Consider the following 26,759-nt stretch of genomic DNA (forward strand, 5'->3'; position numbering starts at 1 on the left):
CTTCCATTAAATTAATTTAACCAACCCTTGACCCTAACTGACCCGGAAAACCATTTTCCTCATCTCCAATTTGTATTTTTACCAGAATTTCCTAGAAGAAAACGATAGTATTTTTCCGTCATTTTCCAGTTTCCCGGAAATAATTTTTCCTTTCTCTATAACCGTATTCGAACTTAAAACTGCTGGTCAAACACTATAATACTTAATCGTGAAATTAGCTAAATCTGTATAGAAGTGCTTAAGTGATAATAGCATTTTTCTTTATAATTATAGGCATACCAAGTCCACACACTTCTTGCATTACCTTATAAACAAGTTCCTCTTAGTTTCCATGTTTATTTACTGTCTCGGAAGTAAGCATTTAGAATAACTATAGTTTCTTACCAAATATAGGAGAACGGAAGCTTGATAGACAATTATCCCAGCTTGATACCATTTTTATGTGACAGAGCATAACATTTTAGTGCAATAGGCTAGTTGTATGTACCTTACAGCATTTTTTTCTCATAAATATAGCTCAATGATGGTTTTGATAAGTTAAGCGTATTGTAGTTTATATAATTTATATACATATTTTAAAAAAAGTGCAGTCGGAGCCGCATGATAAACGATTACATAATTATTTCAAAAGTTATCATCTTCATCGAAATACCTAAATTTAGTCATTCAGACAATGTACTGGTAGATAATCCATCACTTCAAGCGACAGCTCTTCTATATCGATTACATATTTATTCCAGTTTTGCTAAAATGTTGCAAGATAAACGAAACAATTCATTTTTGTGTATTTTGCTACGTCAATCTATATTCTAAACGAAGTTTGTATTTAGTCTTGCGATCCAAACAATTTTATCAGAACATTCTTATTGTAAAAAAACAATGCTACAAGTTCCTAAACTATTTCAATTTAAATGTGGCTTGTTGCTGGCGAAGTATTGTTAAAACTCGTCACGTATCATGATATATTGCGTGCGAAATTACGCAGTGTATGCGTGGCCTTACCGCGCTAGTGACGAGTCGACAGGCCCGAAGGTGCCCGAAGAATCAACACACGTGTGCCCTTCGTAAGTATTTGGGGTTCCACTCGAAGGAAAAGTTGAGGAAGCATTCGTAATGCAAATGAAGGAGTATTGAAATGGGTGACAAACAAACCTTCGGCGTTTGCCGAATTTATAGTGAGTAGGCCCCGATAGATCTTGGGTAATCTGCTACCCATTTTCTTCTATTAGGTACTTGCTTTTAATGTAAAGTTTTATTGATACATTTTTTTAACAAGCTCTATTAACTAACTTTTACAGATAATATAATCTTTACAATGGGCAGTCGTAGGTATATACCTAATGTTCCGGCCTTTTATAACTTAGCCCAAAGATGATTAAAATTCGCTCAGTTTGAACCTAATTGTAAGTATTAAACTTTATTTTGTACTTGAAACACTAAGGAAGAAAAGTCACATCTGCGAACTCGGAGCGATCCATTGTCGTTTCAATAATTTACATACAAATTGAACTAATTTACAAATGCTAAGTTGTTCATTAACAATTTAGTCTTGTGCCTGCTACTAGCTATAGTTGTTTGTTGCGTCTCTGATCTTTTTTGGCGATTTTTTTTTATCAATGTTTTTTAAATATCAAAAGATGAAGAGAGAGTATCAGGGTTTTGGCTGCTATTAAGTGTAGCTTGTAACAAATCAATTTTGAAGAGTAGGTAGGTTATTTATTACAATTATTATTTCATCTGCCATAACCAAGTCCTCTAACAAAATTCCTCTGCCTTGAAATAGAGCTGTCTACTACTACTAAGTCTGCAATCATTATCCTCTCACTATCCAACTTTTTTTTAGGATCTTCTTCTTCGTTACATCCTTATTTGACGTCATCAGAGTAGTAACATTCTTTCCAGCCATCCACATCGCATCTACCACATCTTTAAAAACTTTTCATATTCAAATATTATTTCAGGTGACTTCAAAAGCCCCTACGTTGCTTTATGTCCGTAGGTACCTCACGTCACAGCAAACGGTGCGTGACGTACAAAGCGGATAGCCACGTCTGATGAAGCCATAATAGCGATCAATCCTATTAAGACGCCATCGCTTACCTAACTTTGTCAAGAATATCGATACGCGGACAATGGTTAACGCACTGGTAAGTTGGTGTAATGAGTCTGTAAGACTATAATACATTGACTCGAGCAGGTAATAGTTTAATGAATTCGAGATTTTGCAAAAAGTATCCTCTCAGTACTTACTCTATTTTGTAACCTCCAGAATAATATCCTTACTGCGATAAATTGCGCCACTCAAAAATAATTCGAAATATTGCAGCCACACAAGGAAAAGAAAACACCTTACCAAATAAAGCATCTGCAAATTTTTGAAATGTCTTGTACAAAAATGATAGTGTCTGGCAGATACAGAGTGATGGATTTCTTATTGGCTATCATGACAATAACCATGATCAATGACAAGACACAGGAAAACTGTACCTCAACATGAGCTTCAAGCTCAAAGAATTTAGAAGAGGTTTGATCAAAGGTAAAGTTGGTACAAGTAATATAAATAAGGTATATAGATAGAGGACCCTAAAATAATAGAGGCTTCAAACAGATAATATATACTGCCATACAAAAGATATTTTTCTTGTTTCCGCAGCAATACGATAAGATTGTGTAAGATTTGTACAAACATAAATACATTACGATTTATCTATAAAATGATATACACGTGATTGATCATATTTGTCGAGCGCAGGAAGTGTTATCAAAAGTAGGCAAATGTATGAACAAATATTGTAAGGTATTGTTCTACAGAACCTTTTAGGTCAACATTTGTATTAGATCTTAAGAAGCATATAACATTGCTGCTACTAGTTTTACTTCCGCGTTTCATACATGATTTTCCACTATCTATTCAAAATGTCTCCTGTGTTTTCAATTCGTTACCAAGTTAGTCGATCACCTCCCACATACTTGCAGAATACAACTTCGATTTTTCATAAGAATTACTAATAGGTTTTCATAATGATATTTTTTATACCATTGATATTGTGAATAGTCTTGGTATAACATATGGGTCTCTATTCGGTCTCTATGTTGACTTTAATAGAAGGTAATATTTTTATCAAACAGATTTCTTAGCTCAAAAGATTACGAAAACGTATCAAAGTTAAGATATTTTCACTTCAGAGAACACACCGCTAAAAATAAAATCAATCATGAAACGACGAAAAAGATCGTACGACCAAAATTATCTATGAAGATGCGAAGACAGAATGACCATGTATAAAATATCGATAAGTTTAGGCAAAAGTTAACAATTTTGTTCTTACAAGAAAGTATAGAGAAAAGATTAGGTACTTTAAATAAAGTTTCATGAGCCAACTTTAGTTCGTGGTTCAGCAATGTCTTATCTTATTTTAAGAGACTGTTGTCACCTGTCGGCTTATGATTGATAAGCAAGGTTGATTTGTGGAAACCGCCTTTGAACGCATCAAGGTTGGAATGTGACCTTGGAAGTTTTACGTATGGGGATATCCCACTGAAAGTGAGTGATCAGGTCCACCATTAAGGAAGAAAGTGTTACTAAGCAAAACATGGACAGCCTCATTCATTTTTCAATACCTATTCTCTCTGCAATTAAGTTTGGTATAAAATTGACATTTAGTTAATTTGTCTATTCACATCTAAAAACGTAAGCAAGTCTGTATGTATGTGCACTAAACTAAAATTCTACCCAGAAACATCTCAGTCCGCTCTATTCAGAGATGCGTGGATAATTCGATAGTATATTTAAATCTCGCCGCAAAACTTCAAATCACGACTGTCAATTTTATGCGCTACATCTATCATTGTAAATGTCCTTCCTGTCATTTCTTCCTTTAATTTTCACGGTTGCTTTGACAAAAGTGTATTCTAATTCAGTCGTATGGAGATAGGTGTAGTGTTGTTGAAGTCACGAGGGTTGTTCGGCGCCGGCGCATCGTGCGGGAACTAGCCTTGTTCATTATGATACTTGCAACAATGCTGTATAAATAACTCGTACAAACAACTAGTTCACATATTAATGTCTCATTATTTATTGCACCTTGTAAATTATTTCACAAGGCAAATAGCTACGCATTTATTTATTTTCAAGTGCAAGTTGAACCGCGTTGGTAGGTAAATATTATTGTTGGTAAGTTATCTTGTTATGGTGTAAACGTCGACAAGTTAACTCAATGGTAGATTGAACTAATATCTCGGATTTATTGCGACATGTTTCATGAGATTATTTTGTTGTGTTGACATGGAGACGATAAGATCTGTTTGTGAACTTGAAATACAGATTAATGTCCAGGATGTTTTCATGGTTCAATACTGTTAAAGAAAAAAAAAACAGAACACCAATCTTCCTAAGAATGTTACTTAAGAAATTGAAATTAACAAGCAAGCCTTAAAAACGCAAATATCCAACCAACATTATCAAATTTCGACGTGCATTCGTCCACAATAAACGGTTTGATCTGGTAAATCCGAGGGCGTTACTTTCAATTTGATCGTTTCAGTGTAAAGATAGAAAGGCATCGCGAAAGCAATAAGACGAGCAGACAATCAGTTTGTTTATATAAGGCCGTATTGGAGGATACAATCAGTCGTCGGCTCCCTGGGACGCAATAAGCGTAATCCCCGAGGCGGGAGACCGGGAAATATAATGTTAGAAGCGACTTTTTAAAATCGTTTTATTTGATACACCTAATGGAAGGAGCACTCTGATTTGCATTTCTTTACTTTAGTTACTCTTAAAATTTTTATGATTCCGTTCATAAAATTTTAGATAGTAGTCCGAAGAAAAGGTTTTTTTAATGTACCTATTCTTGTTGGTCTAATACTGCTCCTTTTTTAGGGTTCCGTAGCCAAAATGGCAAAAACGGAACCCTTATAGTTTCGTCATGTCCGTCTGTCCGTCTGTCCGTCTGTCCGTCTGTCACAGCCGATTTACTCGGAAACTATAAGTACTACAGTGATGAAATTTGATGGGAATATGTGTTGTATGAACCGCTACAAAAATATGACACTAAATAGTAAAAAAAAGAATTGGGGGTGGGGCCCCCCATACATGTAACTGAGGGATGAAATTTTTTTTTTCGATGTACATACCCGTGTGGGGTATCAATGGAAAGGTCTTTTAAAATGATATAAAGTTTTCTAAAAAACATTTTTCTTAAAGTGAACGGTTTTTGAGATATCAGCTCTCAAAGTCGTAAAAAGTATGTCCCCCTCCCTCTATTTTTATAACTACGGGGTATAAAATTCTAAAAAAAATAGAGGTGATGCATGCTAATTAACTCTTTCAACGATTTTTGGTTTGATCAAAGTATCTCTTATAGTTTTTGAGATAGGTTGATTTAACTGTAATTTACGGAACCCTTCGTGCACGAGTCCGACTCGCACTTGGCCGGTTTTATATTTACAATTCCACCCAATTTTTGTATCTTGATGTTTAAAGGTGAAATATTTAGATACCTCGCAGAACATTTCACGAACTAAAATTATTTGAAAATGTAGCCGTAGGTAATCAGATAACAGTTTCTTATTCTCAACATTTGGTTATTTTAAGATAATATCTATTAACTCACTCAATCAAAACACGTGATGTATCTTAAAAAATATATTATTTTGCCAAACCTATTTTAACAATCTTAAATTTCATCCAGAAAAATAATATTTTAAACTCAACATAAAAAGTCACTTCCAGTACAAAATATCGACATCGGTCAGTAGTGGTTGGGCGGGCGGCACAGCGAGCGAGGGCGGCGCGCGCGCCCAGTCTGCTTCCGTAGCCGCCGCGGTAACTGCTCAACTAACCAGTGTCCACTAACTGATAACTTTGCCGTTAACTGTGGCACGCTTGTTATTTATTTGGAACTTTTCGAAACGCTAATTTGGGAAGTGATTACTGTTTTAGTTTGGAGTAGTAACATTTTTGTTTGTAATGTGAACTTTTCGTGGTAGTTATTATTTGTGGTGGTGACTTTGTATAATTTTGAATATTTTTTTTCATCATTTTTATAACAATAGAATACACAAAAGAGAAGACTATCACCAGTCCAACGCTATAGAGTTAAAGCACTAGCAAAAAGCATGTCACACAAGATGTTATAAGACCTCCAGAAACCACCACCAATTCATATACATACTCCACCTGACGTATCTAAAGCTCTTCAGCCATGGCAGACAAGCTCCACGAGTACCAAGGAGTAACAGGTCGCCTCCACGGAGCCAGAGACCGGTACAAGGAGCGCTGGTCCCGATGGAAGGAGGAACACCCCAGAGGGGTGAGAGACGTGGTCGCAGAGACCCTGTTTGGGATCCCTAACTCTGATGAGCCCCCCGAAAGGGTCTGGCAGGATAGTGCTTATAGTGATATTTATAGGTAAGTGATTTTGACTCTGTTATTATAGGACAAATGTGTAGTATACTGTAGGTACCTTTTTTAAAGAGGTGGATAGATTTCTTAATGTTTTGTATAGCATAACTAACCTTGAAGGTACAGAGAAAAACATAGTGATAATATATTTGGATGTTTAAATATGTGGCCCTATCTTGAATTTATTCAAGACTTAGGTTATCGTGTAGTTGATTTATTTTGTCATTTTATATGAGGTCATTGCCTCACCTATTCAAATAAAAGTATATAAATAGTTTCAATTATAAAACAGTTGCAATAATTTAAATATATTTTTTTGACTGCGATTCTTGAAATGCCACCTAACCTGCATGGTAAAAGTATCGACCCAAGCTCAGGGTATTTTAATTACTTATCTCAAACAGCGTATTCTCTTGAGAAAAACTTTCCCTGACATGCACCATTTGGTTTCATTTTCCTGTTTCTTTTTAGATACACAAATAAAGTTCAGTTAGTAAATATATTCATATTGATATACTTATAGCGTCAAGCGATAACATAATGTATTATGTAAAAGTTAGCTTTGTATCTAAGTAGAGGGGAGAGAAATTACTTCATGGTCTGCTTTCAATTAGGTTTAATAATAGTACGTGCTTCGGATCACCCTCCTCAGAACTTCGTAGTAGCTAAAAGCCTTGGCATTTACATAGGTTCATAACTCGTTATTAATAGATAATCCGATTCTCGCCACAGAGTGTCTTTGGTTAGCACGTGTGCCTAGAATTTTCAGCTGTTTTAAGTGTTTTGGTGAACTTTTGTGACTTAGTTTTGTGTTTGTGTGTTGTCTTTTTGTTTGTTACCAGTGGTGTGTTGTTATTTTGGTAACTAACCAGTTTTTTACAAGCATAATGGATCAAAATAAACCCCCCGATCCCGATCCTCCCGACATCTCTGCATATGCTCCACTTTCCCCCAACTATCCGCTTTCCCAACTCGCTGATGTTGCTTGCAGCATCGCGGACTCCCAGACCCTATCAACCTCGAATACCAGGAAACGCTCCGGAGATGATGCCAACATTGGCGTGTCAACCCCGCCATCAAAACAACAAAGAAACCTAGTTGGCCGCAGCAGGTACTCTGCTACTGATAAGGCACCTTTTATCGTTCATGTCTCTCGATTGGAGCCCCAGCCTAACGCCGGTACCTCTCTACACCCTGTTACTTTCGGAATATTCCTACAAAAACATAACATTACCAATGTTGTCCGTGATGGTGTTAAAAAAGTTGGTAGGAACCGTGTGTCTGTAGAGTTTAAATCCCCTCAGGATGCAAACTCATTTATTATCAACAGCATTTTACATAAGAACTGCTATGTTGCCTCTATCCCCACTTTTAATATAACTAGGATGGGTGTTGTGACTGGTGTTCCCACAGATTTAAATGAAGAGGAAGCCCAAAAATACTTGCAGGTCCCTTCAGGTTGTGGTGAAATCCTGAAAGTTCGTCGCATAAGCAGGAAAGTAGTTATTGATGGAGTGACTGTATTCAAGGCAACAGAGACATGTGTACTTACCTTTGATGGCCAAGTATTACCTCAAAGAGTATTTTGTTGTTACACCTCCCTTCCGGTTCAGCAATATGTTTATCCCACCATCCAGTGCCGTAAGTGCTGCAGGTTTGGTCATGTGGAACTAGTGTGTCGGTCCAAGCCTCGCTGCAGCAAGTGCGGCCATGATCACCCTGGTGATGGTTGCAGCACTTCTGAGGCGGAGGCATTCTGTGTGCTCTGCTCGGGGAATCATTTTGCAAATAGCAAATCATGCCCCGAGTTGGGTAGACAGAAGGCCATTAAGACGGTTATGGCTGAGAAGTCCCTTTCATATGCTGAAGCTAGCAAATCTGTCCCACTTACTTCTCGCAATTATGCTAATGCTGCAAAAGCTATTCCCGTCCCCACTCAGTCATACCGCAAAACTGTTTTCCTTAAGCCAAAGACCCATGCCCCTTTATCTCCCTCTTATGATAAAGCTGCCCATCAGCAGATTATTAACTCCCCTGCACCTTCACAGCCTGATGGCTGCGCTCTGAATAACCCATTCATTGATAGTAATGTTTCCTCAATAATAGATATACTTATTAAACTTCTTTCTACAATTCTATCCACCAATAATACCCAATTACCGTCCAACGTTGCCTACCAACTAACTAACCTTTTATCAAATATTAGAAATGGCGCCTCGCCAAGTATTCCTTCAATGGAATGTGAGGAGCGTGTGGCATAAAAAGCACGACCTCATATTCCTCCTCAATAAATTCAAGCCTCTGGCTTGCTCTGTAGCTGAGACTTGGCTCACCCCGAGTCTCAGTTTTAATATACCACTATTTAATATTCTCAGATGTGACAGATCTGATGGCTATGGAGGGTCGGCTCTCCTTGTTAATAATCGTGTCCCCCTCTCCACCTTGACTCTTCCGGTTCTGGATGGTGATATGAATATAGTTGCGTGTAGAATTGAGGGTATCACTGTTTTATCCGTGTATATTTCCCATCCTCAGCGTAGGTTTTTAACCACCATTAGGGACATTTTGAATAACATAGTGGGACCTGTGCTCGTCATGGGTGACTTCAACTGTCACCACTTTAGATGGGGTTCCAATCGTTGTGATTCGTTTGGGGAAGGTTTAGTAGAAATCTTGGATGATTTTGACCTTTGCATCTTAAATGATGGTAGCCCTACTCGTAGATCCCTTCCAGGACAGCAAAAGAGTTGTGTAGACCTCACATTCTGTTCAGTAGAGTTGGCGGCATCAATTCATTGGGAATGTACTACTCTGACGCATGGTAGCGACCATTACCCCATTGTTGTAACTTTAATTAATAAAACCTTTTTAGAGAAAACGTCTCCTCCACTATTGAAGTACAACTTGTCCAAACCTGATTGGTCGAGGTTTGCATCTTTACTGGAGGAGAAAATTAGTATGCTTCCAAATTTAACTTCAAGTTTTCAAGATTCTTCTGGTCACTGCCATGCTAAGAGCTGCTACGATGGCTTTATCTCGGCCATTACCTCAAGCGCAGACTCTACCTTTCCGTTGCGCAACTGTGCCAGAAATAAAATCCCGTCACCCCCGTGGTGGGATCAAGAATGCACATCGGTTATTAAAGAAAGAAAAGAGGCCGAAAAACAGTACAATGATGCGATGAATAGCGACAATCTTATACGGTACAGACGAGTGTTAGCTCAATCTCGGCGGCTTCTTCGCAAGAAGAAACGCCGCGGTTGGGTTAAGTTTTGCACTTCTCTATCCCCTTCCACTCCCATTTCAGCAGTTTGGAAGAGCATTAATCGTTTCAGGCGAGGCTGCTCCCCATCTATCTCTTCCCCTATCTCGAGAGAAACTGCTGAATCCTTTTTTGACAAAATAGCTCCAGCCTATGTTCCTTCTTCCTCAGAACTTCTGCTCCCGCCTGTAAATATTGTGGATGATCCTATGAATGAACCATTTTCGTTAGAGGAACTTGATACGGTATTACGTCATGTTAGGGATTCCGCCCCAGGCATAGACGGCATACCGTACTCATTTGCAGTTCATTTTGGTTTTGAAGCAAAAAAATATTTTTTAGGAATAATAAATTATTGCTATCAATTTGGTTGGGTTCCTGAACAGTGGAAAGCTCAGATAGTAATTCCCCTTTTGAAGCCCGGCAAGACTGCTGATGATCCGAATGGCCTTAGACCAATTGCTTTGTCCTCAGTGTTGGCCAAGATATTGGAACATTTAATTAAAAATAGACTTGAGTGGTTGGTGGAGTCTAGGGATCTACTGCCGAGTAGTCAGTTTGGCTTTAGAAAGGGGCTTAGCACCATGGACAGTGTGGCAATTTTGGTTACTGATATCCGTACAGCCTTTTCCAAAAATGAATCCGCTGTAGCCACTTTCCTTGACATCTCTTCCGCATACGACAGCGTCCTTCTTCCAGTTCTCAGGCAAAAATTGCAACAGCTGAGGATTCCGGGTAAGATGGTACAATGTATATGCGCACTCCTCATGTCTCGCTCTTTGATGCTCAGAGTGCAGGGGGAGGTATTTGAGGTGAGACAGACGTGGAAGGGCCTTCCCCAAGGCTCAGTTCTAAGCCCCCTACTATACAACCTGTATACAGCAGACATTGGCTCCTGCCTTAATGCTGACTGCCACCTTTTACAATACGCTGACGATCTAGTGTTGTATGTAGTTAATCCATCTATTACGGACGCTGCCTCATCTCTCTGTCTCTCCCTGGACTCTCTGCACACATGGCTTTTGGACCATGGTCTCTCGTTATCCGCCCCAAAAAGCTCGGTAGTGATTTTTTCCCGAAAACGACTGATCCCTCAGGTCTCAGTTAACATTCAAGGACAAGATATTCCCATAGGTAACAAATCAAAATTTTTAGGCGTTTTCTTAGACTCAAAATTATCCGGGATTCACCACTTTAATTATTTGATCAAAAGATGCGAAAGAGCAATCTCCATCCTAAAAGCTCTCGCTGGTGTCTGGTGGGGGGCCCATCCCTTCACTATGAAACTGGTCTACAATGCCTTAGTCCGCAGTATCCTGGACTATGGGTCACACTTGGTGATTCCAAGCAACAAAGGTGCCTTGGCCGGTTTAGATAGGATTCAGTCTCAATGCCTTCGAATCATCTCAGGTTGCATGAAGTCGTCGCCTATTAACGCCTTGCAGGTCGAATGCGCTGAACCTCCTTTAGCCCTGAGACGTCAGTACCTCGCTTCCCGTTTCCTATCCAGGGTTATTCCCAAGTCATCTCACCCCCTCATCCCAAAACTCAGAGAGCTTGACACTCTTTGTCACAGCTCCAAATATTGGGAACACAAAGAAATCCCCCTATTCCTAAAAGCATATCGGTTTTTTCAAAATTTAGAATCCCCCATTGCTCCACATCCCAGACTTCCTTTATTTAATTACCCTTATGAAGTACTTTGCTTCACCCCTAAAATATTCTATAACATTGGCATATCCAAAAACTCCCCATCTGCAAATTCGGCCTTTAATGCGGTTTTGGGTGAACGATGGATTGGGTTTCAAAAGTTCTTCACGGATGCTTCCAAATCAAATGGTGGCTGTACTGGAGCCGCGGTTTACTATCAGAACTCTAAAATAATTTTGAAATTCAGATGTCCGAAGGAGTCTTCAGTATTTACAGGCGAGTGTGTGGCACTATTGGAAGCTTGTCGTTTTATAGAGTCCCATGAGATTAGCTGTGGAGTTATCTTTACTGACTCCCTTAGCTGTCTCCAAGCCATATCCCAGAATCCCTTTAGAACTAAACTCCATTGTCCTATTGTCCTGGATATTAAAAAGTCCCTTTTCTCCTGCACTAGGCAAGAGAAAGAAGTACACTTAGTCTGGATCCCTAGCCACTGCGGTATAGCGGGCAATGAATGTGCCGATGCATTGGCCAAAGATGCGTGTTCATCTGAGTCCGCTGATCTTGCACACTTCTCCCTTCAAGGGCATGACCTGCTAAACCTCCCTAAATTGAGTCTTGAGACCTCGTGGCAGGAATGGTGGAACATCTCAGGCAAAAGGAAGGGTAGCTCTTATTTCGCCATTCAACCGGTTGTAAAACCAAAACCGTGGTTTTCAAATTTCAAAAGATACCCTAAACGGGTAATTTCAGTCATGTGCAGAATTCGGTTAGGTCACTGCTGTACACCGGTCTTTCTGCGCAAAATTCGGGTGCAGGATTCATCCCTCTGCGAGTGTGGACTGGATGAAGGTACCTTGGACCATATATTTTTTGACTGTCCTATCAACTCATCCTTTGATTTATATGGTCGTCTCCAAAAACTTAAAATTCCTCTCCCGACTAACTTCCGTTCCCTCCTATCCCACTCCTGTCCAGAACTGCTCCAGATGCTGTTGATGTTCATTAATCAAAACAATATTAAATTATAAATTGTGGCCTATATTTAGGCCACAGTTTGTTTGGTTGTGGTATATATTATATGTTATGTGTTACTAACATTTTGTTGTTGTTTTTATATATGTAAATATATTTCTGTTTGTTTCAGTGCCGTCCTACTAACACATTAAGTTACACAAGATCGGCCACAGCACCATCTTAAATCAATATATATATATTTTTAAATTTATTTTAATTAAAAGCACTTCTTGCTTCTCATCCCACTTGTCATTGGCAGAATCGTCGAAATTGACATCGACACGGATTGCCATATACAAAAATAGAATAGAATAGAATAGATAATCCAAATATACATTAGGTATCCCTAAAAGGTTCGACAGATGACTGTGTACTTTACACCCGATATACGTGAGAATTAACCCGCCCTTATATACCTAGTTATAAATGCGAAATAAACTTTTTTGTTATTATTCTATTAGGAGAGGCCTATGTCCAGCAGTGGACTGCGATAGGCTGATGATGATGATGATGATGATGATGATGATGATGTTATATTTTCACACAAAAAAATGTGTAGGAGGCTACTTTCTATCCGTATGTAGGAGGTAGTCCCTTGCAAAACGGATAAAACCGTGGGACATATACCTCATCTACACTCATCCTTAATAATTGCACCTACGTCCTACACCTTCGACAAACAAAATTATCATCTAAAAAAACACATTTTAGGAGGAAAAGTCGTATCGAATTAATGCGCATATCAGCTGCTGTGATGGGCATCGAGTTCTCCTACGCTGGAGAGACTGCCTTCGTGTCCCCAACGCTTCTGCAGATCGGGGTGCCTCATCAACAAATGACCCTCGTTTGGGCCCTGTCACCATTGATTGGGTTCTTCATGACCCCGCTGCTGGGGTCCTTGAGTGATCGCTGTCGATCGAGGTTTGGAAGAAGAAGACCTTTCATTGTGCTAATGTCAGTTGGCGTGTTGTTAGGTAAGTTTTTATTTATTTATTTTACTTTTAACTCTGCTGACACTTCTTTCAGGTTGATTATAATTCGAGCATCTATACACATAAGGTCTAATAATCTGTTCATAAGTGTGTGCTTTCCTTAAATTAACTACCTTCATATAAATATATACGCGTATTAATACATACAACAAAGTTATAAAAGATAATGAAAGATTATATTATTTAATACCATCAATCAATACAAACACTACTTACTAACACAATGATCTAAGTAATTCAAAGGAAACACGTCATACTGTTTGGTTGTACTTACAACGTTTAATAAGAACTAATCTATTTTGATATAGATATAAAATTTAATGAATCCCAGCACGCAAACATTTGTAACAACCTCTTTACAAAGATTTAAGTACCATTTGCTGAAAGATCTAAGGGATTAAAATTAAATATGGAGCACAGGCTCTTGGCGTTGGGTCCCGGGATCCTAAACAAACAGTTATTACTTTAGAAGATAACGAAAATATTCCTAATTACTGCTTTAGGAAATCAAGTGGGGTGATAGAAGCCTATTATATTGTCACGTGAGAGGAATGCTTGAGGCGGGAGCAACAGGCGTTTGTACCGAGAGCGAGGGCCGTTTTGTCACGAAAATTCTGAATAAGCCTTTCTTTTAACTTTTTAAGGCTTTACTTTTTAGAAGCTAAATATTTTCAAATATTTTATCAGCCCTTCATTTTCCACATAATATTACCGTTCAGAAAAAAAATTATCTTCACATTTGTTTCATCATATTTTACCAATCATTATTTTCAGGTTTAATATTGGTACCCAACGGAGAGGACATAGGTTACGCTCTCGGCGACGAACTACCGATGAACAGGACCGAAGCCCCCTCAGCTTTAGGTCCCCGGAGCTCAGCACTCGACACGGAACACAGTAACTACCATCCCTGGGGAGTCCTGTTCACTGTCCTTGGCACAGTATTTCTGGACTTCGACGCAGATGCCTGTCAGAGCCCGGCCCGCGCTTATCTCCTCGACGTGACAGTTCCAGGTCAGACTTATTTAAAGAAAGCTATTTTATTATTTGCCTTATTATTTTAGCTTGGCCTGGAAACCTCATGAAATTATTTGCACGGCTTTGTGCCCTCTGGAGGTGAACAACACGAGACACTTGAGAACCTAACTCTTGAGTGGGTAAACACCGTCCGCAATTAACTGTTGCGATTTACCCATTGTACTTGACTGGACGTGGCTTAAAATAGAACAGCCATCGTCATGATAGATACATAAGACGTGAGTTTCATTTTCTAGTTAGGTAATAAACTACGGCGGTAAATTAGTCAGGAAATGCGTCAAAGTGATTTAGAATTTCTCTGAATTTAATTACTATGTTTATGCAACATTACAGGGAATTGTAATGTAAAATTCTGATTAGAATTAAATTCAAATCCTTCACCTAGTTTTGTAGAAAAATGAATTTACATATTTGAATATTTGTCCATGCTACGTCACGGCATGTGACTGCGATATGTGTTTTTGACAGTTTTTCCGTCGGCGGAGAGTGATGAACTACAAAACAGCCTCTTTATCAGCTAACGTCTGGTCGTGATTGATTTATCTCGTTGCCAGCGTTTATATTTGGGTTTTTTATAGATACACCTTGGCGACATGATTGTTTTAACTCGTTTGTTATAATGTAAATATTCATTTTATGATATAACTGCCTTTGCATCGAAAAGCAGCGAATTTCTTTTTATATTCCACATAATTTGTCAATGGGATAACCCGTAAGTGACGATAAGAAGCTTTGGATCTTTTTCACATTAGGTTGCGATTTCCTTGTCAAATAATTTTGTAAGTTGCATAAAAATCGGGTTTGAATGAGAGACTGGAATTTCCGCTGATTTTATTTCTATTGAACTCCTGAACAATGGGATTTACTTATCTGGAATAACTGACAAAACATTACTTAAAATGTGGAATAGTCAGACTTGAAATCCAGTGTAATGCATTTTAACTTGTTTTATTTGCAAAAATCTTACTCTGAAGTCTATCCTCTGTCTGCGACGGGCTTTAGTCTGAAGGTAACGAAGTAGGTGCAGTTGATGACCCGGTTAGCAAGACTTAACATTGTAAACAAACATTTAACAGTAAAAGCACGTGCTACGCACTTCAAAGCAAACACCACTTAATGTCCAACCTGAATAAAAATGAATTATGGCTTATATATCTCGCTCTAAGACGTAAATTACCAAGTGTTGACTTTAAACTTTATTTTCTTAGTAATTAATATATTTTGTACACAGCACTGTTGGCTTCGTAGTCTACTTGCGACAATTTATTTATTCGGGGCTACTGTATGTATTATGTATATAGAAGTCTGTTTGTCTGTTTTATACATTCTCATCTCAGAGCCAATGTTTGTGAGGCAAATATTTGTGTTGAGAAGTGAGTAGAAAATCGTCGGTTGTCACATACCTACGTACATAGTGACATGGTAATGCGTGTATTTTGTGTAGAATATAACGTTTTACCTTTTCATTTGCTGGGATTTGGTTTTGATTGCCTTCATTCAAGTTATTTTTGTGAGTGTAATAACTATTGCTTTGGTTCATTCGACCTTATTGTAAGCACTGGACGGACTGCTTACTAATATTATCCATATGCCACCAAGAGTTGATTAAGAAAAACGTCTACAAACGCCAATGCTTCTGGACAAGTCTTCATACTTGTCTGTTACACTTTCCTTTTTGAAAAATTTCACTTAGTTAAAAGATCATCAATTGACCTATAGACGTGTTTGGAATTTATGCAGATCACTAATACATTTAACCACAATTTTGTTTAATCCCTTTTTACAGAAGACCATGCGAAAGGCCTGAGCACATTCACAGTGATGGCAGGATTAGGCGGCTTCATGGGGTACGCCCTCGGCGGCATTAACTGGGACGACACCCGATTAGGTAAATACGATTTAGTGACCGCCCGCCTCTAATTTCTACAAGGACATTACACTAACAATGGTATTTTACCTGCCGAGTCGTTATAAAATGTTCAAGGTTTTGATTGAAATCTGCGAAATGATTTACGTGTATGTGAATTTTGGAGTAAACGTTGACCCTAATTTTAAACTAATAGACACAGGTGTTAGTTGATTAAAATTGAAACGGAAAAGGGTTGTGAATAATAAATAAAGATACCCCTTTGAAAGAACCTGTTGATCTTTGCGTGTTCATCACAATTATGAACTCACAAATAAATAAGAATCGGTCGAAACGTTTTGAAGTTAAGTTTTCATTCAACAGTAATTGATTTTATATTAAAGTGATAGCTATAAGCTATAACTGGAAATATTCAGTGTTTTTTCCTGCGTTTAAAAGAAGAACTAGCTTCTTTTGCTACGCCCGGATAAAAAATAAAATTGAAAAACAAAAGCTCAAGTAAATGTATCGTATATAAATCCATAAGTACATACTTAGTACGAACAGATACCCCAATGTTATTTATTTCTGTAGAAGGTGCTTCTATTCGTAATAATACACCACTATTTTTTAATTAGTGCAAATACTTAAAGGGCTTATTTAAAAAGTTCTTAGTATTATCTATGCAAAGTTTCAAAAACTATTATTCATAATCAGCATAGTTATTAGCGATAAGTTATATCCAAAAATGTCACTCAATTCATGGAAACATTGTACAGGTAATTCCAAGTCATTCATAGAAATATGAAATTCATTAATCATATTCTGTCGCTCTCGCATTTACGTGGTCTCGCTCGAACTTGCCCCCTTGATTCAATTATGAATTTACCAAATAAGACAAATTTACCTGGACAATTTCGGGATTTCGTTTTTTTAGTTTTGATTACACAAATATGATCAGTAACGGGTACAGATAGAGCTCCATTTTTTTGTGTACTAATTAAAAAATAGTGGTGTATACACCGTGACTTTTTAGTCGTCTTACAAAGGTGGTCCACTCAATCTATTCGATATAAAATACCACTAGACACGATTATTAATTTTATAGCCTTACTTAATTAAGATAATAGGTGCAAAGAAAAATACTGAAAAAAAAAGTTTACGTATCAAACGATAGAAAGTAGGTACCTTCCCAACGCGCCGCGCTCCATTGATACAAGATTCGGGCAGCGCTCACAACAGGGCGTTCTTATAATCTACGTCATGCATCATAATAATGAATTTATTTTTATTTTTAAATTATTCAAATCTCATAAATATTTTTTTAAGGTTCCGTACCCAAAGGGTAGATATTATGATTTTCTCACTTAATTCAACATTAAATGTAATTTACAGGTGAAATCTTCGGAGGTCACGTACGCGCAGTGTTCTCTCTCATCACCATAATCTTCATAGTTTGCGTCTCTGCTACCATTACGAGCTTCAAGGAGATTCCTCTGACCGAGTTGACTGAACAAGAGGAGTTCAGGAGACAGGCTGAGAGTCAGAGGCTGCAGGAGAGCTTCGATGAAGGCCCTGAGGGTCCCGAGAAGAATTTGAAAAAGGAAAATGTTACGTATGGGGCGTTGAATCAGCCAGAGGTGACATTAGAAATTATAAAAAAAAAAAAATTTGTAAAACACGTTAATATTCAAATTAGATTAGAATTGGTACGTAACACTCATAAAATATGTAAAAAAAATACATAAGATAGGTACTAATTTAAATATAAATAGTTACAGTGTAAAAATTAATAGCACCTTTCCTTGGAACACAAAAGTACTTCCTAAAGTCGAAACTAAATAATCAACAATATGTCAACAGGTAAATGTTTTCATGAGATAACTACTGACTATATCTTAGAAACCAACATTAATTACGGGAAAAGCCAACCCTCAAACAAACATGTACCTACTTATTCAAAGGTCGTACATAATTACGAACAGTCAACTAATTAGCGGACCCTCGCAGCATTTCCTTTCGTTTCTGATTGCTCGGAGCAAAAGCCTGTATTGTTTCATGCCATGTTTATTACCAAAGGTATTATCTTTACCTTAGCTCGCCTGCTTAGCAATTAATTGGCAAAGGATCAATATTATTAGAACAAAATGATTTCGATGTGGTTGTTCGGTCGAGATAATTTTCTTTGTCCATGTCCCTATAAAACTACAATATTTTTAGTACTGTTCTTTCAATTTACGTATCCTTTCGAGTTTATCTTCTGGCAATTTTAGAGTACTCTTAAAGCAAAGGTCCCAATTCTCCGTTAGAAATCTTTTTGTCGGCACTTTTTATAAAAAGTAATAAGTATCACAAAAATATAAATCATCAAATAGACTCTAAACTTTTAGTTCGCGCCACCGAAGTCTGTGCGAAATTGACCCATTTTTTGTGTAGGTAAGTAAGTAGGTAATATGAAATTGAGAAAGGATCTAAATTGATACATTTCAATAAGGTATCACAAATAGATTCTGGGAGTTTTTCTTGAATTAGATTTCATCTAGATGCAGAAATTGTAATGACTACGAGTTCCATTCATGAAATCAGTCACATTGTCAGTTTAAATCCTTGTTACATTAACTGGCATAATTCTATTAATTAAGGTCGTTAAGATTTACATATATATGTACTTATTTATTTTTTTATCTTAATTTATTTATGGGCTTTTATCATAGATATGTATTTCATAATATTTAATTTAATCATTTTCCAGAGCGGAGTATCCATAAACGTGGTAGAAACCGGTCATGGTGGTGGAAACCTCTCTCTATCCCACTATTTGAAGTCCATCGTGGTGATGCCGAGCTCCCTTCGCGTTGTTTGTCTCACCAACCTGTTCTGCTGGATGGCTCACGTCTGCTACTCTCTCTACTTCACTGACTTCGTCGGAGAAGCTGTGTTTGGAGGAGATCCAGCAGTAAGTATACTGAAGTATATCTAACTATGATTCATCATCATAAAACTTTTTGTCGTCCCACTGCTGCGCACAGGTCCCCTCTCACACAGAGAACGATTGGGCGTAAATCACCACGTTTGCTTAATGCGGGATCATGAATTCAGACTTTACAGTCCAGGTTTCTTTAAGATGTTGTCCTTCTCATGTAATCAGTCACTGATGTCCTAGATGTACTCAGAAAGTACATACATACACACTTATAAAAGTTGAATTGGTTTGCCTAACCTGTAAGTAGTTGGACCCACATCACACTCATACTTGAGGAGTTTACCTGCCACCACGACTTCTATGACTAATCCCTACCTAAAATGAAATGATTCATTGTCTTCAAGTGTCGGTATTACCAAGTTGTTCAGTTTCATGTATCACGATCTATAACTGGATGTTGTTGTGTAATTGCTATCTCTGTGTTCGGGCATGTCATTGCCATGTGGTGTCTAGCTATGGGAAAACCGTTTTTGAAGGATGTTAAAAGATTACAGCGATCTTGATGGAAGCTATTGTTTGCGAGATGCCTGTCTGCGAACTATGCCTGTTATTCTGAAAAGCAAATAAAATGTTCTGTTGCAAGCAGTTTATCAATTTAGCAGATATTTACTTCCTGCTTACCTATTGCTATTAAAATTAACTTTGTTGATAGCCAACACGTCTGTCACAAATTCTCCAAATTATATTTTTTCTCCAAACAAAACCCAATCTCTCTCAACAAACGTGACAATGTTCAAAGTATCATCGGGCATCTTTTATACAGCCTTTTAAATTCCCAATAGCACCGCCACACAACTCGTATAAAACGCTAGCTATGCCATAACTTACAGGCGCCAGTGGGCAGTGTAAGCCGCACGGAGTACGAAGCCGGCGTGAGGTTCGGCTGCTGGGGCATGGCAATGTACTCGCTGTCCTGTGCTTGTTACTCCACTATTATTGAGCGGCTTATCAAGAGATTAGGGTGAGTATGATTATTACTTGAGCTTTTGATTAATCACGTAGGTAAGTAGGTACAGCAAGTACGCTGTCTTGTGAGTGTTAAAATCAGTAATTAAAGAGAAAGAAATAAGTATTTTGTACATTGGGTACTTGTTGATACTCTTGGGTTTAGAAATTAGTTTTTTTTTGTATAACGGTAAAGTAAATTATACTTAACTACTTTAGATATCTCAAATAGCAAAAGAATCATAATCTATCAAATAATTAATTAGTAGGTATAATATTATATCGTGTTGAAGAAAATTCATGAAGGTAAATGACCGTAAAATAGTCCTAAAGCTCCATCCGTTGTCTGTCTAAAAATAGGGATTCAGACAGAATTTTCAGAACAATTTACTTATCTCATTACTCAAAAGTTATATGGCAAGGCAAAGACTGTCGGGACCGTAAGCCCCGGTCAAAGTTTCAAGCTCAATTTAGTAGAGTACTCTAATGAAATTTAGCTTTTAATATCATAATACGAGTTGAAACTGTTGGTGAATTATGATTCCCGTTTATAACATGAGTTGTTCTCTTAATTTATACACCGGTGTAAGAAATGCGAATTATGTTCAGTGCACAAATGCTTCATAACTGCACTTGAATAATCTTTTTGGATGAATCTCATTTGTAGCTACATATATACTATATCGCCCGGCCGGTCTTTAATTGGTAAACCTGTGATCATTGGAATCACACTTGAAACGTTTCTTGCAGATATGCTACCACTAGGAGCATACGTACTCTTCTGCAATTTGGAGTTAAGATCCGCAAAATATTCCCAATTTAAATCACACACGTGTAACCTGCACTATAAGTACATACGTTTCTTTTATAAAGATTACATCACGTTCGTATCAGGCGATCGTTCATACAATCATGTCGTTATCTGCTTTTACCTTCAACTTGACAGCTGCCTAGTAAACACTATATCTCGTTGTAATGAGATCAACGAATCCTTGACTTTGCGCCGCTCTTCCTGGCTGACACTTCACTGGCTTCGTGCTGATTTAAAAATCAATATCTTTATAAGCTTAACTCGTCTGGAATCCGTTCCGGGGGCTTAGACCTACCTACTGCATTTTTACCTGATTATCAGCTTAGAGGGTAATAGACATTCAAGGAAGGGTACAAGGAATGATCATAATACGGCATTATGATCATTCAGTAATGTGGTCTCTTCAGGTTTTATTAATGCCTCAAGAAACTTAAACTAATTACTTATTGCTCATAATATATGTAATCGTGCTGTAATTGTATGGTAGGGATATTAGGTTGCACGGGGTTGAGGAGGTCTGATAGGCAGTCGCTCCTTGTAAAATACTGATACTTAGCTGCATTTTGGTTACACTGGAAACCGCCCCCATTATAGTTGGGAAAAGGTTACACATAAGATGATTATACCTGTAATCGATAAGCTATATTCTTTAAGACTGATTCCGAAAATCTCATCAGACCGCGCAGCCATGTGAACTTGCCGTAACACTTGATAAAATTGAATTTATCGACAAATGACGCGAGGAAATCGGGACCACTAGCGGGGATCGTACCAGTTATATCGCGGATTTATTTACTCAGAAAATTTTCTATGAAGAGTTCATTCACTTTCATAAAAATTGGTTTAGGTAGGTATAGGGATAGTTTGTTAATACTTTCAGAAAGCAATGTAATAATTGGTACTATATGTAGGTAATCCTATTTTATCGCAATAATTACTATTTTATGAAGAATCTATTACTTGGTTTTGGATGAAACTTGTCTGTTATATAGCTTATACATCAGAATAAAATACAGCATACTTTTTGTCTGTCTGCGGGAAGTAGTTTTCTCAGGAAGCGGGTGAAACCGCTCACGAAAGCTGTACATATTATAATTAATGGTCGCATACTGCCATAGACGTTTTAATTCTATCTTGTATTCAGTTAACCAGAAAAAAAGTTCTAATTAATAGCTATTAGCTGAATCTGCATGTGTGTTCATTAATCTCACTCAGTCAGCCCCATCTGTTTATTAGTAACAAGCTCGACCGTAAACCACTAATTAGCGGTTGGTTTCCATTTAAAGTCTTTAGCGCAATAACAGCTCTGGGAAATATGGCTCTTGTGCCAAATTCATTGACGTCACTATTATTTTAATTATGAACGTTCATGTAGTACATGTTTTCTTCAGAAGTTATTTAGTAAAAAGCACCTCTTGTTATTTCAATTCTTTGGGGATGGTTACTATAGTATTTGATCCTTGACTTAACTCGGCTTATTAGTTAACTAGCTGTTGCCCGCAACTTCGTCTGCGTGGGCAATATAGAATCGTCAAAATACTACTTATCCCGTAAGCGCATTCTTTCACGTGACAGTATTATTAGGATTAGCACTTAGCAGTCGCATAGATTCATTGATCAAGGTTGTGTTGTGGATGTGACCATTTATCTAAACAAAAGAAGTAAAGTTTGTGACGTTGTGGAAATCTCTGGATCTAGTCAGCCAATTTGGAAAATTATTACGTATGGTGCGTAAGTAATTTTCACAGGAAACAGCTATAATCTATGTCTATATGCTTTGAGTCTGACAAAGCTGTCATTTGTACATTTTCTGCAGCTGCTGCGACTAATCAGAAGCCAGAAAGTCTGTCAGTCTTACCATGGATATCGTCTTGTGTAGTTGACTGGATTCAAGATAGGTAGATAGGTAGTCGCTCCTTACTGCCGATTATAATCGATCCATCCGTTGTTTTTTGGTCAAATATTGAAATTTGACATAATTCATATGAAGCTAATGTCAAAATGAATTCTCCAATCACCCAAAACAAACGGATGAATCGATTATTGTAGTCCACAGTTAGTAAGCAGCTCGACCGAACCAAGAAATAAATTGATATAGGTCCCCAGGACCGAAGGTGATAGATAAGTGGATATATCTAATACAAACTGTCGTAGAACGTAAAGAATTGGAGAGCCCTGGAAGGCCCTGTATTACCGAGGTCTTCAGAACTTGTAGAATTCACTAGGGTATTTTACTGCCGCGTATAAAAGTTTGTGATAAACGAGGAAGGTAACATGTGGAATTTGTGGGCTATTGTATGTATTTTATCAACGTTTTTGATCCGATTGAATCTTCTTGTGATATCTCGTATTCAGATGAATCGTATTAAGATTAGCTTATCGGTTTCTGCTGATAGTTAATCCACTTCGAGTGTTTTTGCAAACTAAGTGTAAATGCACCTGGCCGCCTATTCTTGTTGATTATTTGCATGCAGAAACTATTCGATATTCACTCTTTTCCAGAAAACATTGTTTCTTTAGTAGCATAGCATATACTTTAACAGATCATTCCAAACTTCTACATTATATTTTTTTATAATATTAAAAATTTTGTCTGTTTATCCCCAAAGCTTATGTTATCTTAGTAACTTCAGTGCCCCACAAAATGCCTCTAGGTAGAGAAAACTCCAGGTAACCACTTAAAACTCACTGTGCTTGTGCACTCACTACAACATACAAAGATATTCCTTCTCTTTTTTATCAACAAAAAAAATAATCAACTTGTTTTTCCTTCATTTCAGAGCAAAACGCGTGTACGTGGGAGGTCTGTGCACGTACAGTTGTGGCATGGTAGCGCTCTGTGCCATCCGAGCCAAGGCTGCCGTGCTGCTGTGTAGCTGGACGGCAGGAGTCATGTACTCCACGCTGTTCACCATGCCTTACCTGCTGGTCGCGCATTATCATGCTACGGGGATGGTGAGTTGGAGGCATTATAGTATTTACAGTAGTCGTGAGCTGTGGCATGGTGGTGCTCTGTGCTATAAGGGCCAAGGCTGCCGTGCTTCTGTGTAGCTGGACGGCAGGAGTCATGTACTCCACGCTCTTCACTAAGCCTTACCTGCTGGTCGCGCATTATCACGCTATGGGGATGGTGAGTTAGAAGATTTTTTGTCGACATCAAGATAAATGTTTCTCAAGTGCTATGGGCAGACTTTAATATTGGGAAGTTACCAAACTTCATTGGGCTGGCTATCCAAAGAGAGTAACGCCTTTGTTGCTCTACGAGAGGCTAGTTGAAACCAAGCTCGTTAAATATATGTTGAGGTTCTTAATTTAGTTTCATTTTTTGTTTACTTAAGAGCGTTTTGTTATGACCTATAATTTTCGCTACTCTTAAAAAACAGTAAATAACATATCGTAAGCTTGTAAATTAAATCCAAATGACATCAAAAACAGCATATAAAACGAGGCCATTTAATAAATTTCTGCTAAACACACACGTTATAATCACGAATGTATTTTAGCTTTTGCTTCTCTTAATATTTAAGCGTATTACTCTTTGAAGTGCGATTTTCATGGAACTTCAAACACACTGCCCTGCAATTGATTAAACGATCGCTAATTGCAACTAAGAATGATCAAGCATTAAATATGAAATTCAAAATGTATCTGAAATTGTGTCCATTTGTAATGTAATGACTTGCGAATTTAATTCAGGGTGAAGTAAGGAATAATATAAATATAATATAACTTCATCTTACTGTATATCTTATAAAATGTATCGTTTATTTTGTAAAGTGTATCTGAGTTTACCTGATTTTCATTTCTTCTTCTTCTTACACAGTATACCTATTTTTTTTTCAATCTCCGTTTTTAGTTGTAACCTTCTAAATTCCTTTCCCATAATCAATTCAAACCTTTCAAATCACCAATTTTCTTCCCCACCAGTGGGACAGCGGTGGCGGTGGCTGCGGCGAGGCTCGTGGCATCGGCACCGACGTCGCGGTCGTCAGTAGCTGCGTCTTCGTGGCACAACTCCTCGTCTCCTTCATCATGGGGTTTGCAGTCAAAGCTATGGGCTCTACGGCGGCGGTCGTTGCAGTCGCTGCAACGTTAGCCGCTGCCGCTGCGATCACTGCTACTAAGATTACGTATCTCGATCTATAAAGTAAATGGAAATAATTTGTTAAATGGAAAGTATCTAAATGCCAAAGTTTGATTATAATATTAAGCTATCGAAGTAAGTCAGATGAATTGTACTTACAGACAGACATGATTCTGGAGACGGTTATGTATAGGTATGCTTCGTCTTCATGGCATGCCTCCTCGTCTCCTTCATCATGGCGTTTGCGGTCAAAGCTATGGGCTCCACAGCCGCGGTTGTTGCAGTTGCTGCAACGTTGGCCGCTGCCGCTGCGATCACTGCTACTAAGATCACGTATCTTGATCTGTGAATTGAGTTAATCGATGTATTATAATGTATTTTAAATGCCAAAGTTTGATTGAGCCTACACATTAATACATTAATCGTACTTATAGACTACATATGATTTTGAAGACGGTTATGTGTGGTTCCTAGTAACTGTGTGTTTGTGGAACAATGCCTCGTCTCCTTCATCATGGGGTTTGCAATCAAAGCTATGGGCTCCACTGCCGCGGTAGTTGCAGTTGCTGCAACGTTAGCCGCTGACGTCGCGATCACTGCTACTAAGATTACCTATCTCGATTTGTAATTGAAATTTATCGATGTATTTTCAATGCCAAAGTTTTATTATAAAGCTTCCAAAGTAACACAGAAGAAGTTTACTATACATAGATATGATTATACTAAATGACGTTGTGGTCATAATGGATTGCTGTGTTTTTGGCACAACTAGGAGGATTTCTGTGTATTTTTAATCAGTTATTATAGTAAGCATTATAGTTTAAGCTTAAAAGTATCTATTTTCCTTTACACTTCTTAAGTAAAGTGAGTCTTAGCGATGAGCTCTACAATAACTTTTGTCAAAACCGATAGTTTCTCGGCCAACGGTACAGTACACAGTAGGTATAACACTTATTGTAACAAAAATGTCGTTTCATGAACTTCTACTGTATTCAAGTGAGCTTATAAAATCTTAAGTCTTGTTCAGGACTTTGCTACAAATACAACTTACTACTACTTTACGAGTATGTGGCCAGTAAAGTATATCTCTTCAATATGTATCTCCGTATCTCGTGAAATGTTTATATTTTGAATTTAACTACAAATAAGATGTCTGTATTTATTTTGCGAGCGGGCGACAGTTGTGCTATGTTTACTAATATATTTTGATCTAACATCAAAAACTATGCTTAGCAAAGAATCTCTCGGTTGAATCTAAATATGGACTTATGTGTGTAGAATATTTTAAACAGTGTTGCAATTAAAGATGACGATTTAATACAAAACAGCTTAGGAAAATTGTACTAAATACTCTTTATGTTTTACGTTAAAAAAGCTTTGAAAGTCACTAAAATATTTTATTTAATTGCTCACAATCTAGTCATTATTGTTAAGCGATTAAAAAACATTACCTACATTTCATTGTGTATAACAATTTAAGGTAATTAGTATTAAGCCTGTAACCACAGATCTCGATGTTTGTGATAACTATTGTGTATCGTGTTGTAAAAATCAAAGTATATTGACTGTTACAAATCAAATAAATTATTCAACCAATCATTTGTCCCTTTATTCAACGACAAACGAACATATTAATTGCTGTTAACGGATTTCAAATGGATTAACTAAATCTGTATATAATGAAAGGTTGTTTAAACAGTTCGGGTATTCCATTACGTGTTGTCA

The 26,759-nt window shown here is 37.6% G+C and overlaps 1 protein-coding gene and 1 long non-coding RNA gene across 2 annotated transcripts; both read left to right on the top strand.

Annotated features, from left to right (window-relative positions):
* Positions 1-1,303: 1,303 nt before the first annotated feature.
* Positions 1,304-2,757, top strand: LOC124631925. The gene is made up of 3 exons (XR_006984560.1): positions 1,304-1,403; positions 1,962-2,147; positions 2,327-2,757. It is a non-coding gene; the product is annotated as an uncharacterized LOC124631925 (long non-coding RNA).
* Positions 2,758-5,450: 2,693 nt separating this feature from the next.
* LOC124631768 (proton-associated sugar transporter A) lies at positions 5,451-26,631 on the top strand. Its single transcript, XM_047166361.1, has 9 exons — positions 5,451-6,412; positions 13,047-13,309; positions 14,102-14,341; positions 16,152-16,253; positions 17,607-17,851; positions 18,964-19,167; positions 20,025-20,155; positions 23,731-23,905; positions 24,878-26,631. The coding sequence occupies exons 1-9, from the start codon at positions 6,207-6,209 to the stop codon at positions 25,094-25,096; spliced, it is 1,785 nt and encodes a 594-aa protein (XP_047022317.1). The 5' UTR covers positions 5,451-6,206; the 3' UTR covers positions 25,097-26,631.
* Positions 26,632-26,759: the final 128 nt, after the last annotated feature.

Source organism: Helicoverpa zea, chromosome 7 (genome assembly GCF_022581195.2).
Source record: "Helicoverpa zea isolate HzStark_Cry1AcR chromosome 7, ilHelZeax1.1, whole genome shotgun sequence".
NCBI lineage: Eukaryota > Metazoa > Arthropoda > Insecta > Lepidoptera > Noctuidae > Helicoverpa > Helicoverpa zea.